This window comes from Notolabrus celidotus, chromosome 21 (genome assembly GCF_009762535.1).
Source record: "Notolabrus celidotus isolate fNotCel1 chromosome 21, fNotCel1.pri, whole genome shotgun sequence".
NCBI lineage: Eukaryota > Metazoa > Chordata > Actinopteri > Labriformes > Labridae > Notolabrus > Notolabrus celidotus.
In genome coordinates this window covers 27388818-27402686 of record NC_048292.1, presented here as the reverse complement: position 1 = coordinate 27402686, position 13869 = coordinate 27388818, and the positions used below count along the sequence as shown (strand labels likewise).

Here is a 13869-nt window from a genome sequence, read left to right as displayed (position 1 = left end):
CTCTCAGAATGGCCAGAAAAAGAGAACTTTCATATGAAACTCCACAGTCTATTCTTGTTCTTAGAAATGAAGGATATTCCATGCAAGAAATTGCCAAGAAACATTTCCTACAACGATGTGTACTACTCCCTTCAGAGAACAGCAGAAACAGGCTCTAACCAGAGTAGAAAGAGAAGTGGGAGGCCCCGGTGCACAACTGAACAAGAAGACAAGTACAGTAGAGTCTCTAGTTGGAGAAATAGACGCCTCACAGGTCCTGAACTGGCAGCTTCATTAAATGGTACCCGCAAAACGCCAGTGTCAACGTCTACAGTGAAGAGGAGACTCCGGGATGCTGGCCTTCTAGGCAGAGTGGCAAAGAAAAAGCCATATCTGAGACTGGCCAATAAAAGGAAAAGATTAATATGGGTAAAAGAACACAGACATTGGACAGAGGAAGATTGGAAAAAAGTGTTATGGACAGACGAATCAAAGTTTCAGGTGTTTGGATCACACAGAAGAAGATTTGTGAGACGCAGAACAAGTGAAAAGATGCTGGAAGAGTTCCTGACGCTATCTGTCAAGCATGGTGGAGGTAATGTGATGGTCTGGGGATGCTTTGGTGCAGGTAAAGTGGGAGATTTGTACAAGATAAAAGGGATTTTGAATAAGGAAGGCTATCACTCAATTTTGCGACGCCATGCCATACCCTGTGGACAGCACTTGATCGGAGACAATTTCCTCCTACAACAGGACAATGACCCAAAGCACACTTCCAGATTATGCAAGAACTATTTAGGGAAGAAGCAGGCAGCTGGTATTCTGTCTGTAATGGAGTGGACAGCGTAGTCACCAGATCTCAACCACATTGAGCTGTTGTGGGAGCAGCTTGACAGTATATGGTACGCAAGAAGTGTCCATCAAGCCAATCCAACTTGTGGGAGGTGCTTCAGAAAGCGTGGGGTGAAATTTCTTCAGATTCCCTCAACAAATAAACAGCTAGAATGCCAAAGGTCTGCAATGCTGTAGTTGCTGCAACGGGAGCATTCTTTGATGAAAGCAAAGTTTGAAGGACAAAATTATTATTTCAACTAAAAATCATTATTTCTAACATTCTCAATGTCTTGACTATATTTTCTATTCATTTTGTAACTCATTTGATAAATAAAAGTGTGAGTTTTCATGGAAAACACAAAATTGTCTGGGTGACCCCAAACTTTTGAACGCTATTGTAGTACTCGGCTTTCTTACTCATCATCTGGCTGTGTTGAATACTTGATTCTGATTGGTCAAAAACCACTTGGCAACAGTTACTACTTCTAAATATAGCTAGTTACAGTGGCAAGAACAAACTTCCTTTAACAGGCAGAAACCTGGAGCAGGACCAGACTCATGTTAGACACACATCTGCCTCGACTATGTTGGGTCTGGAAAGAGGGATAGAGGAGAATGAGAGAGAGAGGGAGCGGTGATAGTGATGACTACTAGATAGTATGCTGAAATTACAACCATTATTTTTATTATAACTTTCATATTCATATCTTTCAAAATGCTTAGACTGTTGAATTGTTAATGGTTGCTGTGGCAACTATAACATAATCATTGCTCTGTAAATTTGAAATATCTACAAGGTACTAAAGCTCTAGTGAAAAGAAGAAGCGCTCAGTGAAGAATCCCCTTCCATTACACCCTCAAACCCATATTTATGTCCCACTATTGAGCTATGTAGCCTAGCTCACAGCCCCCGATGCCCATCACAACCAAAAGATGAAGATAAATGGGCAGTCATCAGGTAGGCACCTGCCTTCACCTGTGTTTTGTTGAAGTAGGCCCATGACACCTCGGGGGGCTCAACAGTTACCTTCGTTGTCCCAGAACCTCCTCCTATCTTTTAAGCTGCAGAAAACAAAGAGAGAAATAGGGTGATTATAGAGGTTGTTTCTGAGGTTCATTTAAGTGTCTGAAGGGGACAAAAATCAGATTCATGCTGCGTCCGTAATAAAATATGTCCAATACATCACTTACAGGGTCTACAGGCATCTCAGAAGGAGTCCCAGCTGAAGGTGATGGAGGGCAGGTTAAAGCAGACAGAGATCAACAGTGCAACCCAGAACCAGCTGCTGTTCCACATGCTGAAGGAGAAAGCTGAGATCAACCCTGAGCTGGATGCTCTGCTGGGCAGCGCCCTGCAAGGTAGGAAACGCAGACAAATCAATGCCCCTCTGTTCATGTCGAGCACATTCACCGTTTTTACTCATCATTTTTTTCACCGTATGGCTGCATTTCATTTTAGAGGTCTAGGGTTTTGTCTGTATGGTCATTTGTTTTACAAGAAAACACTTAAGTCCTCTTTTGAATCTTCTGTTAAACAAGAAGTGGGCCTTTAAAATAAAATGCTGCTCTTTTTTTCACATCTTTGTTTGATTCTGATTTTGATTTGTTTCGTTTGTTTGTGTTGTTGTAATCTCAGAGTTAGGTTACCTGTCGCCAGGTGAGTATGGGATGCATAGCAATGTGACTGTGTTTGAGACAATGGAAGATGCACTCTAAAAGATTTTGATCCTAATAAAAAGACAGAATTGCAATAAAATGAAAAAATAAAAAATAGAATTTTAAAATTTCAAAAGATACAGTTTCTTTGCCAAAACCTCATACTTATTCAGGAAATCTTGTCTTCTTGTATCTTAGAGATTTTTTTCTGTTATAATGGGAAAAGTGTAGTTGATGGTAATTGCAAAGTACATGATAAACCCAAGTTGATCTAATATTTTTGATGCTTCAGGCATTAAATATGGGAACAATTAGAGCTGGGCGATACTGAAAAAGATGTTATCACGGTAACTTCTTTCATATCAGTTAATGTCGATAATTATCATGCTTAATATGAAATCATTATTTCATTTAAATTTAAAGGCAGATTTTTGGTCCTGAGCAAAAGTTGAAGAAACTAGTTTGTTGTACTATACTTTGTAGTGCAGTGAATACATCATGGTTATTCAGTGTTCGGTTGTACTACGGTCATGGTGGCACATTAAATGTGTTTGAAATGCACAGCAGAAGTTGTCTCTGTGCTCTTCCTATACCCACATCATGAAAGTATATTTAATGAAGTGTATGAAGTTAATAGTTAACTCAGAGTCGACTCAGTGTCAGACTAACCACTCTGCTTTGAGCTGCTAGGTTTGGAGTTTTCTTCCGTGTCGCCGGTTTCAGCTGTATTTACATTCCGCTCCAAACGTCTTTAAGCCCCGCCTACCTCTTACCCTGCGAAATGATTGGCTGTTCAATGCCCTCTTCTTATTATTTTAAGCTGGATGGAAACTAGTGTTTAAGGCTCATTAGCGCCCCCTCCCTTTCCAGTGGTTGGGGGTGTAATTACAGATGTAAATATATTGAATTTTTATCGCACATTTCTTGTATTTATATTGAGAAAAAATATATCATGATAATTATCGTTACCAAATTATCGCCCAGCCCTAGGAATGATCATGTTGTGTAATAAAGATCCTTAAATCTTTTAGAATGCATCAACTTTAGTCCCTCTTTTGAAAACTAATCCAGCTGGAGTAACTGTGCCATGAGGTGCATGATGTCAGTTTCCTCTGTAACCCCCACCTGCAAGCCAGTACCACTTACCCAGGTGTTTAACAGCAGAAATGATCTGAGCTGCAGTCCCAGTCAAAGCTTCAGCATTGTGTGCATCAGCAGTCTATGTGTTTGTGTTACTGTCTCTTATGCTTTCACCAGCAAAAGGACAAATGTTCTTTCAATGTAGCTTCCAGTTGCATTACACTAATGACTCCCGATTCCCCCATGTATTTGAAGCTTAACCTGGTAAACTCTGGCGTTATTATGAACTGCTGAAGCTGTAATAATTGTTGTGCAGTAATATTCAGTGAAATGTTGTTTTCTGTCTTCTGAGTGTGTCAAAAAATATTTTAAATAGTAACACTGCACAGTCAAGTAAAATGAAGTGTTTTTATACAGAAATGCATTGCATTCACATGAGAAAAAAAATCTGCTCTGTTAACCAGATACAGCTCAATAAAATCCCAACAGCACCTGAAGGCCACACAAGGAAGTAAACATGCCCCAGTTGTTAAGTTTAATCCAGTTTTATTTTGCTTTTGGTTTAAGACATAGGGACATACGAGTGTCTTTAAGTATCAATCAGTCAATCAGACTTTATTTGTATAGCGTTATCACAAGACGCTTTAACAAACAGAGCAGGTCTAGACTGTACTCTATGTTAATTATTAACAAAGACCAAACATCAAGACAGGATAAGATCCAGTTCCCTCTTACAGTCTGATCTCATCTTAATCCACCATGAGCAGAGCACTTTGCAGCATTTAGCTAGTTACAGTGGCAAGGACAAACTTCCTTTAACAGGCAGAAACCTCCAGCAGGACCAGACTCATGTTAGACAGCCATCTGCCTCGACCAAGTTGGGGTTGGGAAATGATCATAGATGGATTTGTTATTAGTTTTTCAACCTTGCGCAGGCACCTTAGGACTATGCAGTTGTTTAGGCATAAGGCTTGTTCTGATCTGCTGGATATTGCAGTATTTCTCCAGGATCAGCTGAGCAAATATGGCATGCAATATGGGTATAAGATGATGCATCTGAAATGCATTCAAGCTGGCTACGTGGTGACTCAAGAGACAATCAGACAACAGCTGAAAATACTGGATCCCCACGGAGTGCAACTGAGGCTCCTTGTATCTTGTTAATTCAGAAAAACAGGGCAAACGTTTTTATCTCATGTGAATGCAATACGCTTCGGTAGTTTTTTGAAAGTGGAGTGATAACTTTTGTTTTCTACACTTGTTGACTTGAAATCTTTCACTCCACAGAAAATGGAGATGAAAGCAGTAGTGATGAGTCTACTCCCAGTCCTGCTGCAGAGGGCAGGTAAATGAAGAAACTGTTGTTCCATGTGCAAACTAACAAAGTCTGTTAAATCGGAAAAAGCACTCCAATCAATCAATCTCAATTGTTGAATTATTAACAAAGACCCAACATCAAGACAGGATAAGATCCAGTCCCATCTTATGGACTTGATCTGATCTCATCTTAATCCACCATGAGCATTGCACCACGCAGTAATTAGCTAGTTACAGCGGTGAGGACAAACTTCCTTTAACAGGCAGAAACCTCGAGCAGAACCAGACTCATGTTAGATAGCCATCTGCCTTGACTGAGTTGGGGTTGGAAAGAAGGATAGAGGAGAATAAGAGAGAGAGATGATAGCGATGAGACGGATGGTAGTGGTAGTAGTAGCTGTTGCCGCTGGAGTCTGGCACGTCTGTAGCAGCTGGAATCTGGAGTGCGCCATCTGCCTCCATCTGCATGAGCACCTCGCAGTATTTAGCTAGTTACAGCAGCGAGGAAAAACTTCCTTCAACAGGCAGAAACCTCGAGCAGAACCAGACTCATGTTAGACAGCCATCTGCCTTGACTGAGTTGGGGTTGGAAAGAAGGATAGAGGAGAATAAGAGAGAGAGATGATAGCAATGAGACGGATGGTAGTAGTAGCTTTTGCTTGTTGATTAATTAGTACTTCTTTGTTCATGTTACAAGTTATAAATGTTGTATAACTGATTGGCATGATCTTATTAGAATGTTTAGGGTACTGTTAATTACAAATCCTGGCTTTCTTTCAGCTCACTGGCATCAGATCTGATGAAGTTATGTGGTGAAACCAGACCAAGAAGCAAGGTATTGTTCTGTCCATCATAATCTGATTAGTTTGGAGGTCTCATAGTAGACCAACATACTGTATGTCCAAGATTCTGATGTAACAGTAATGTATTTCATATCTACATTAGAACACCCTTGTGTCCTGTTTTACCTTCTTTAGTTCCCACTCCACAATGTTTAATTTAAAGGACTTAAACTGATTAACAACTGCTCCATTGATTCGTGAGTCAACTCAATATTGTGCCAAACATTTCTGGTCCCTTAGGCTCGCAGGCGGACCACCACACAGATGGAGCTTCTGTATGCCAGCAGTGGAGATGTATCATGTGAATCCCCAACTGGAGACTTCCCAGCCCCTCTGCTGGCCATCTCAGAGCGCCTGGAAGGGCCAGGGGACATGCAGGGTCACATGCTTGGTCAAACCCCTGACCTGGAGCGAGCTGTTTCACCATCTGCACTGTCTGCCAGGCCAGTTGGCCTGTAAGTATTAAAGGCAAAATCCCTCTGTGATGAAAAATTATCTCAAGATATTTTTCTCATTTTTAAATGTTAAATATTAATTCTGGTGGAGGATCATTAATCAAAAGCTCATCATTCAGTGTCATGGCTCAAAAATGTTAAAGTTATTAATATTTAGTCCACATTTTGCAGCACAAAGGTTCTTTACTACTGTTCCAAGGTAAAAAATGACCCGTGTCATTTTTGACATCCATAGTTCTGGATCCAGATCACCTACAGGGACTGAGCGGAGACAACTGGAACGCTCCCCGCTAGCCAGGAGGAAGTTGCAAGAGAGAGGAGCCACGGCAACCCATATTCCAGCACCCACCTTCACAGCAAGTACAGCAGAGGTTAAAACCAAAGGCAGCGACTTTAAATCAATGTAAGTGAGAAACAGTGTTCGTTTGCTTCTGAAAGATATGTTTAGCAACTGACTCGAGACCTGTCATGGATCAGAAAAATCCTGCCTTATATAAAATTATAAAATCAACGAGTAAGAAATGAAAATCATTTACATAGAGACTTTGACTTTGTTTTGCATGAGCTGACTAAAACAATGTTCACATTCAAATGGCTTTATTTCATGTTGTTTCTCTTATGCAGGTTGGATGATTCGCCTGTATTTGAGGGCCACAGGTAGGGATCATTTCTTAGTTTGACTTTTTTTAAATCAAAATTGAAAGGTGTGTCTGCTTGCCAGCATTATTGAATAGACTGTAGTTCTAGATAAAGGACACCTGTGGCTCAGTGTTAGAGTTCATCATCTCTAAATCAAAAGGTAAGGGGTTTGATCCCAGGTCAAGTATCCATGGGCAAGCTGTCTAACCCTACACTGCAAAAAAGGGTAGCTTAAATATAGGGTAAAAAAACTTAATTCAAGATGAAAATTTCTTAAAACTAGTGAAATGATCTGTCCATGCAGTGAGTTAATTCTACTTGATAACAAATCTTAAAATGAGATTGTTAAATCTAGAAATAAGCAGGCTCTGAAACATATTAAAAGGGTTGAAATAAGTAGAATATGATGATTTTTAGCTCAAACTACTTGAAAACAAACTTCCTACAGCACAGTTAGAAGTGAAATATACTGAATATAAGCAAAGAAAATCTCATGTATTTATTTTAAATACTTAATTTGAGCAAATTAAGGCCTGGGGAAGAAAAACATCAATTTAAGTAAAAAATGACTCACTATTAGAAAACTCTGATTACACTGTTTCTTGATATAAGCTGACTCATCTTAAAATAAACCCTAACCCATCTTAAAACTAAAATCTTTAAACCAGGTCTTATTCTTAGAATATACCTCTGAAATGTTTCTACAGAAACCACAACAGCAAACTGGATTACTGGCAACATTTAATACATGTCAGGATTAACAACATATAACATCAAGAACACTTTAATAGTGGCTCAGGGTTGATGGATACTGAATCAACAGTCTTTAGAGCCAAACTAAAACAGATATATCACCATACAGCAGAACTATGAGCATCAATAAGATACAAGCTGAACTGTGTCTTGAAGAGATGCCTCATGTGTTATTCTTAAATCAACTTGAAGTTGTTACTCAATCTTGAAACAAGTTTTATTTTGATGAGACTTTAGGTGAGACAACCAATGTAGCTTATTTTAACAGTCATTCACTCAATTTAAGATTCCCAGACTAACTGAGACAAAAAAGACATGTTCATAATCAATTTAAGATTCAACCATACATACAAAGATTAAAAACAAGTGAAGAACTCTAAAAACAAGGTCCTTCATCTAACATGTCTCAATCTAAGAATTCAAATCTTGGCAGGTGATGAATTATTTGCAGTGTATACCACCTCTGATGGCTGTGCCAGAGGTGTTTGAGTGGGATAAGTTAATACTAATGGTCATTGATATAGCAGCCTCTGCCATCAGTGTGTGGTTGTGCTGTGAATGTGTGAATGTGACATAATGTAAAAGTATGTTGAGTGTACTTTATACACAGTCCATCTGGTGCCTTCACATGGGGTCGTGTTTACCGTTTACACGAGAAATGGCCACATGAACGCCCCCCTCTCATCGTATTCACCACATCCCAGTCGAAATGTTCTTAAAGCATTAAGTTCACCAGTTGTGACGTGTCTGATGACGTCCACAGAAATGGTGGAGCCCATAGACTCCAGTTTCACTCAAATACATTCTGTTATTATGGAACTGATCAGGTCTGTAGTTCGAGGAGCGAAATGATCTAACGTTAGTGAGAGCAAAGCTTGTACAACGTGATATGATTAATGCTAGCCATGTACGGGCCCAAGAGGAGTTCCTTGTTCCTCTGCATGGCATTTCAGCACATATATAAAATGTAATATTAGCAGTTCCACTCATAAAGCAAGGAGGACAAGGATCAAACTTTTGGCCTTCATGTAGCCGCTACCTAGTAACAGTTGAACGCCAAGCCACTCATTCACAAGACTTCACCACACGACTTTACCAATTCCATTTGAAGGGAGCAACCTATCATTTACTAAATTCAGTCAGACAACTCACGTTTAAATTGTTTATTGTAGCAGCAAATACATATTCATGTTTGGCGCCTAGGCTCCGGCCTCATCACTCCCTGCAGATAAGTTTACATGCAGACATTGAGGAGTGATGAGCAAAACATACTAAACACCCCCGGAGCCTGCAGGTGGAAGCTGGGGAGGCGGTGGGGAAGAAGAACATTTCAGCAATAGGCATGCAGCAGCAGAGGCGTTGACAGGCAGAGGGAGAGTTTGGAGATTTTCCCCAGTTTAAATAGACCGCCAATTTGAGAGGCAGAGGGCAGGATTGGATGATGGTTATGAGAGTGGGACATGTGACGTGTATGGCATTGCAGCTCGAGTTGTCTGCCTGGACTAGCTCGCAGGTGTCGCTCCATAAGTGTAGCTTTAACTTGCCCACATGTTTTGCAGAGGTGTGATTAACCCTGTGACAGCCCCTAAGAACGGCAAAGCAGCCAAACTTCAGTGTGTCTACGTAGCAGAGGGGCATACCAAACCTGTTCTCTGTGTTGATGCCACAGATGATCTGCTCTTCACAGGCTCCAAAGGTAAAACAAATCTTAACTGAGTTTGAAAAAGATCTACTTTCATTGGTAAAAGGAAAAGAATGTGTTCTTAAGTGTCCTGCACCAACCTCCCTATCCTGTGTGTGTTTTCAGACCGTACATGTAAAGTCTGGAACTTAGTCACTGGTCAGGAGATCATGTCCCTAACAGATCATCCCAGCAGTGTGGTCTCTGTCAGGTACGTGCTATATAACAGTAATATCATCTAGAAGTTGTACATGTGGCAGTCTTGCTGAATATTTTTTTGTTTTTGTTTGTCTGTCTATATTTTAGGTACACCTCCAGTCTTGTCTTCACTGTTTCCACCGCTTACATCAAAGTGTGGGACATCCGAGACTCCGCCAAGTGCATCCACACACTCACGTAAATACCCCAGTTCTACTTCCACTTATTTTTTAAATATCAAGACGACTGCCCTGAAATGAGTGTGTATTTTGCATTTTTTTCTCAATGTCAGGTCATCAGGCCAGGTGGGTTCAGGTGACTCTTCGTCTGCAAGGAGTTTATCCATCCCACCAGGAGAGAGTCAGATCAACCAGATTGCTCTCAACCCTAATGGATCCTTCCTTTACGCTGCTGCTGGCAATGCTGTGCGAATGTGGGATCTCCGCAAGTGAGTACAAACTGGACTCGATCTTGTCTCACCTTAATCCACCATGAGCATTGCACCTTGCAGTATTTAGCAAGTTATAGTGACAAGGAAAAACTTCCTTTAACAGGCAGAAACCTCCAGCAGGACCAGACTCATGTTAGACAGCCATCTGCCTTGACCGAGTTGGGTCTGGAAAGAGGGATAGAGGAGAATAAGAGAGAGAGAGGGCGGTGATAGTGATGAGACGGATAGTAGTAGCTGTTGCTGCTGGAGCCAGGCACGTCTGTAGCAGCTGGAGTCTGGAACGTCCACAGAGATCCAGAGGAACCTACGAGACAAGGGAGCTCAGGGACTCCAGAAAGGTCTATGGTTAGTCATTTTAATGGGACAAGAAGAGTTAACGGTGACATATTATGCTCTTTTTCATCAAAATATATTGGTCCCCAAAACATGTCTTTAAAGTTTATTGCTCAAAAAAACACTTTGAAATCAGATTTTGGTCTGCCTGTAAACCCCTCTTTTTCAGCCCTGCTCAGAACAGGCTGTTTTCTGTGTCTGTGCCTTTAAATGAGAATGAGCTCTCTGACCACGCCCCCTCAGGAAGTGGATGTGCCCTCGGCTCTTCAGCATGTTGATCTAACGTTTACATGTTGGCTGAATATACACGGCTGCTCACAGACCCGCGTTACTTCAACCCTCTGAATCTGATCCAGAATCTGATCCTGACGGAGAGGCGCCTGCAGCAGGACCTTTCTGAAGGATTGGTCACAGATTTAGTGTTTCTTGTTGTTTTATTTATCAGTATGTCGACGTGTGTCTTGGTACACAGCTACGAACATGAAGCTATGTGGCTATGCTAATTAGCGCTAGCACTTTTCCATGACAAATAAAAATCATCCACTAGATCTTCAAATCTGCAGACGTGGGGAGTAAAACCGACCTTTGTGTTTATTAAGACAGCCTACAACTAGCATGCCTCCCTCCTAAGCTCCTTGTTAGCACACATGTGTGCAGGTAATGAAAAACAGAGGAGGGGTTGAGTTGTATTTTATACAGTCTATGGGCTGAACAAGCTCCGAGCTCTGACTCCGTGACAGACCGGATATTGTTGTGACGTAACAAAAACACTGAAAACTGAAACGGCTCGTTTCACACACATTTACAGAAAGGTGGAGAAATCAGAACAGGGGCAGAGTGGATTCTTTTCATTTTCAGGGGGTTTGTAGACAGGGAAACATATTTCAGGTAGAGAACCATTAAAAAGTCGATTTTGCATGATATGTCACCTTTAAAGTAAGGAAGGGGGTAATTAGGATCCCAGTCTCTCAGTGTGCCAGTTTCCCTGACAGTTTAAAGGTTGAATTCCACCAGGTCCGTCTCCGATCCGTCACAGCACTGGATCTGATAGTTTTCTACTCTAGTCAATCTGTCACTGGATCCGCATGGACACAACGGATCAGAGACGCAAGACTTATATTTTAGCCGGATGCCGGAGCACGACACATCAATCTCAACAGAGCAGATGGAGCGGGACAGGAAGTCAGGTTTCACCAAAACAAAATGTAAACATCCGGTTAATTTTCAGAATAAAACACTCTGTGTTATCACCAGATCGTATTTCACTTAACTACAACAACAAACCAAAGTCATGATGAGCGGAGCCAGGCCTGGAGTCAACAGGTCAGAGGTTTTCAGAGGACCAGAAAGACAACATGGATGATGAGAGGAGGAGGAGAATCCTTGATTTAGTGATTACTGCGGGAAAACCTCGGTCGCATGACTCCAGCTGTCTGGCGGTCATGCTCCGTGCTGACGGAGACGGACGAGAAAGCACAGAGTCGGACCGGACACGGATCTGGGGAATGTCCCGTGTAAGCCTATAGCAGCATAACTAAGACCTGGTCCAAGCCTGATCCAGCTCTAACTATAAGCTTTATCAAAAAGGAAAGTTTGAAGCCTACTCTTAAAAGTAGAGAGGGTGTCTCCCAGACCCTGACTGGAAGATGATTCCAAAGGAGAGGGGCCACTAATGACTATTAAATAATCTTCTTTCTGTGTGTTCTTATTTTCAGGTTTGTGTCAACGGGTAAGCTGACTGGTCATTTGGGACCTGTCATGTGTCTGACTGTTGACAAGTTAGGCAGCGGACAAGATGTGGTCCTCACGGGCTCAAAAGACCATCATATCAAAGTAAGGGACACTCAAATACAGAACCAAAAAAGATCCTAATTTCTGCATTATTCAATGAAATACCCAGCATCAAATGTAACATGCTCTGTGTCTGTTTCACAGATGTTTGAGGTGGCAGAAGGTGCTCAGGGTAGCGTCACCTCTAGCCACATGTTTGATCCTGCTCATCAGGACGGCGTTGAGTCTCTCACTCTGCATGGAGACGTTTTCTACAGCAGCTCCAGAGACTTTCATATCAAGAAGTGGGATTTGGCTGGCAAACAACTGCTACAGGTACCACAACAGCAAATCATCAAGAGCAAGAATCACTATTTTTAAATCACACGAATTAAAAAACGACTGTATTACTGTTTTCACTTGCTGTTGTTTCCTCTAGCAGTCTGTCAACACAGAGGCAGACTGGGTCAGTGCTCTGGGTTTGGTGCCAGGCTATCCGGTCCTGCTTAGCGGCTGCAGAGGCGGGCTGCTGCGCCTCTGGCACACCAAATCACTTACACCCCTTGGCGAACTTCGAGGACACGACAGTCCCATTAACGGACTGGCTACCAACGGCAGCCAACTGTTTACTGCTTCAGAGTGAGTCACGAAGAAATCAAATGTTCTGTGTTTTCATGTTTTTTATTATTGAAGTCAAGAAAGATCAGTAACATGTTTCTATTATTTACTTAATGGTAAAAGTTTTTCTTCTTATGTGATTTTGGCAGCGACCGCACGGTGAAGATATGGGAAGCCAAAGGATCTCTGGAGGAAGGACTCTACTGAACCCATTCCTTGTCATTTCCACAACACCTGGAATCAAGGGTTGTCTACTTGGCCTTTACCCAATCAGAATCAATCAATTATGAGCTAATTACATCATTCAAAGCTTGATGAAGTGTTGGAGACTTTACTGATCCTTCATCAATGCTCCACATGGACTAGTTTCAGGGATGTCTGATGAGAGTGAGCTGATACTTTTCCTGTGTGTTTTGATATGAGGTACCCGGTGGAGCTCAAAGCATTACAAGACCGCTGCTAAGGATAGCGCTTTGCATAAATACGATAGAAACAAAATGAGATTACAATTCTGAAGAGCTGATCCAGGATTCTCTGCTGTGCTTTGACATTCCTCCTCAGTTCCGTACAAGACAACATGGATACCTTCTATGCATAAAGTGACTTTTGTCAGAGCTGCTGGGCTGAGCTGCTGAGACCAAAAAAAACAAAGGCCTTTGGTGGCATGTCTTGCGTCCTTGCACCAATTACTGTCCATCAAAACCGAAACTGGCTAAAGGTTCTGTGTCCCAAGAAAGACCTCGAGGTCTCCTGCTCACCAGCAATCACTGACAGTCTTCTCTGTGTTTTTTTGCCACATGATATGTTTGTTCTTCCTGTCAGGTCATATTGAGTGTATGTGTTCTCTGTAACCCTTGACCTTATAACTGCTGAAACTGCATTACGGTCTTATTACTCAGCTGCTACTGCCAAATCCTTCTGCTGGAACATGCCTCCAAACAAAACATACTGCACTCCTTTGACAGGGTTCTAACACATTTTTCGTGTCATTTATTCCTCTTAAGGTAATATTCTTCGAATCAACGACTGACCAATATTTCCTTCTATGTGAATGACTCGCTGATTTCCTTCACGCTACAGACACTAGTTTACGAAGGCTAACATAGGCTATAAATGTTTCTCAATGTCTATTAACTCTGATAACCTAGTCTAATGAAATCAGATCTGATTGCTGCACTATATTTGAACCTACTTTAAATACGTGATATAGATTTACAATAACAGGGGCTGATCCAAGGTAAGCCTTATTTATGCTTCCTAAAA

The 13869-nt window shown here is 41.5% G+C and overlaps 1 protein-coding gene across 2 annotated transcripts in view; it reads left to right on the top strand.

Annotated features, from left to right (window-relative positions):
- The window catches only part of LOC117805363 (kinesin-like protein KIF21A), a 72988-nt gene extending 59336 nt beyond the window's left edge, over positions 1-13652 (top strand). The window contains exons 22-36 of one of the 2 annotated variants that reach the window (XM_034674056.1): positions 2007-2172; positions 2450-2470; positions 4837-4894; positions 5647-5701; positions 5949-6163; positions 6399-6566; positions 6788-6820; positions 9115-9251; positions 9363-9447; positions 9543-9632; positions 9727-9882; positions 11934-12051; positions 12154-12324; positions 12428-12627; positions 12756-13652. In XM_034674056.1, the coding sequence (XP_034529947.1) occupies positions 2007-2172; positions 2450-2470; positions 4837-4894; positions 5647-5701; positions 5949-6163; positions 6399-6566; positions 6788-6820; positions 9115-9251; positions 9363-9447; positions 9543-9632; positions 9727-9882; positions 11934-12051; positions 12154-12324; positions 12428-12627; positions 12756-12813 (1731 nt within the window). In that variant the 3' untranslated portion in view covers positions 12814-13652. The remainder of the gene's footprint in view (positions 1-2006; positions 2173-2449; positions 2471-4836; positions 4895-5646; positions 5702-5948; positions 6164-6398; positions 6567-6787; positions 6821-9114; positions 9252-9362; positions 9448-9542; positions 9633-9726; positions 9883-11933; positions 12052-12153; positions 12325-12427; positions 12628-12755) is intronic. The other variant, XM_034674057.1, reaches the window with a different exon arrangement.
- The last annotated feature ends 217 nt before the right edge of the window (positions 13653-13869 follow it).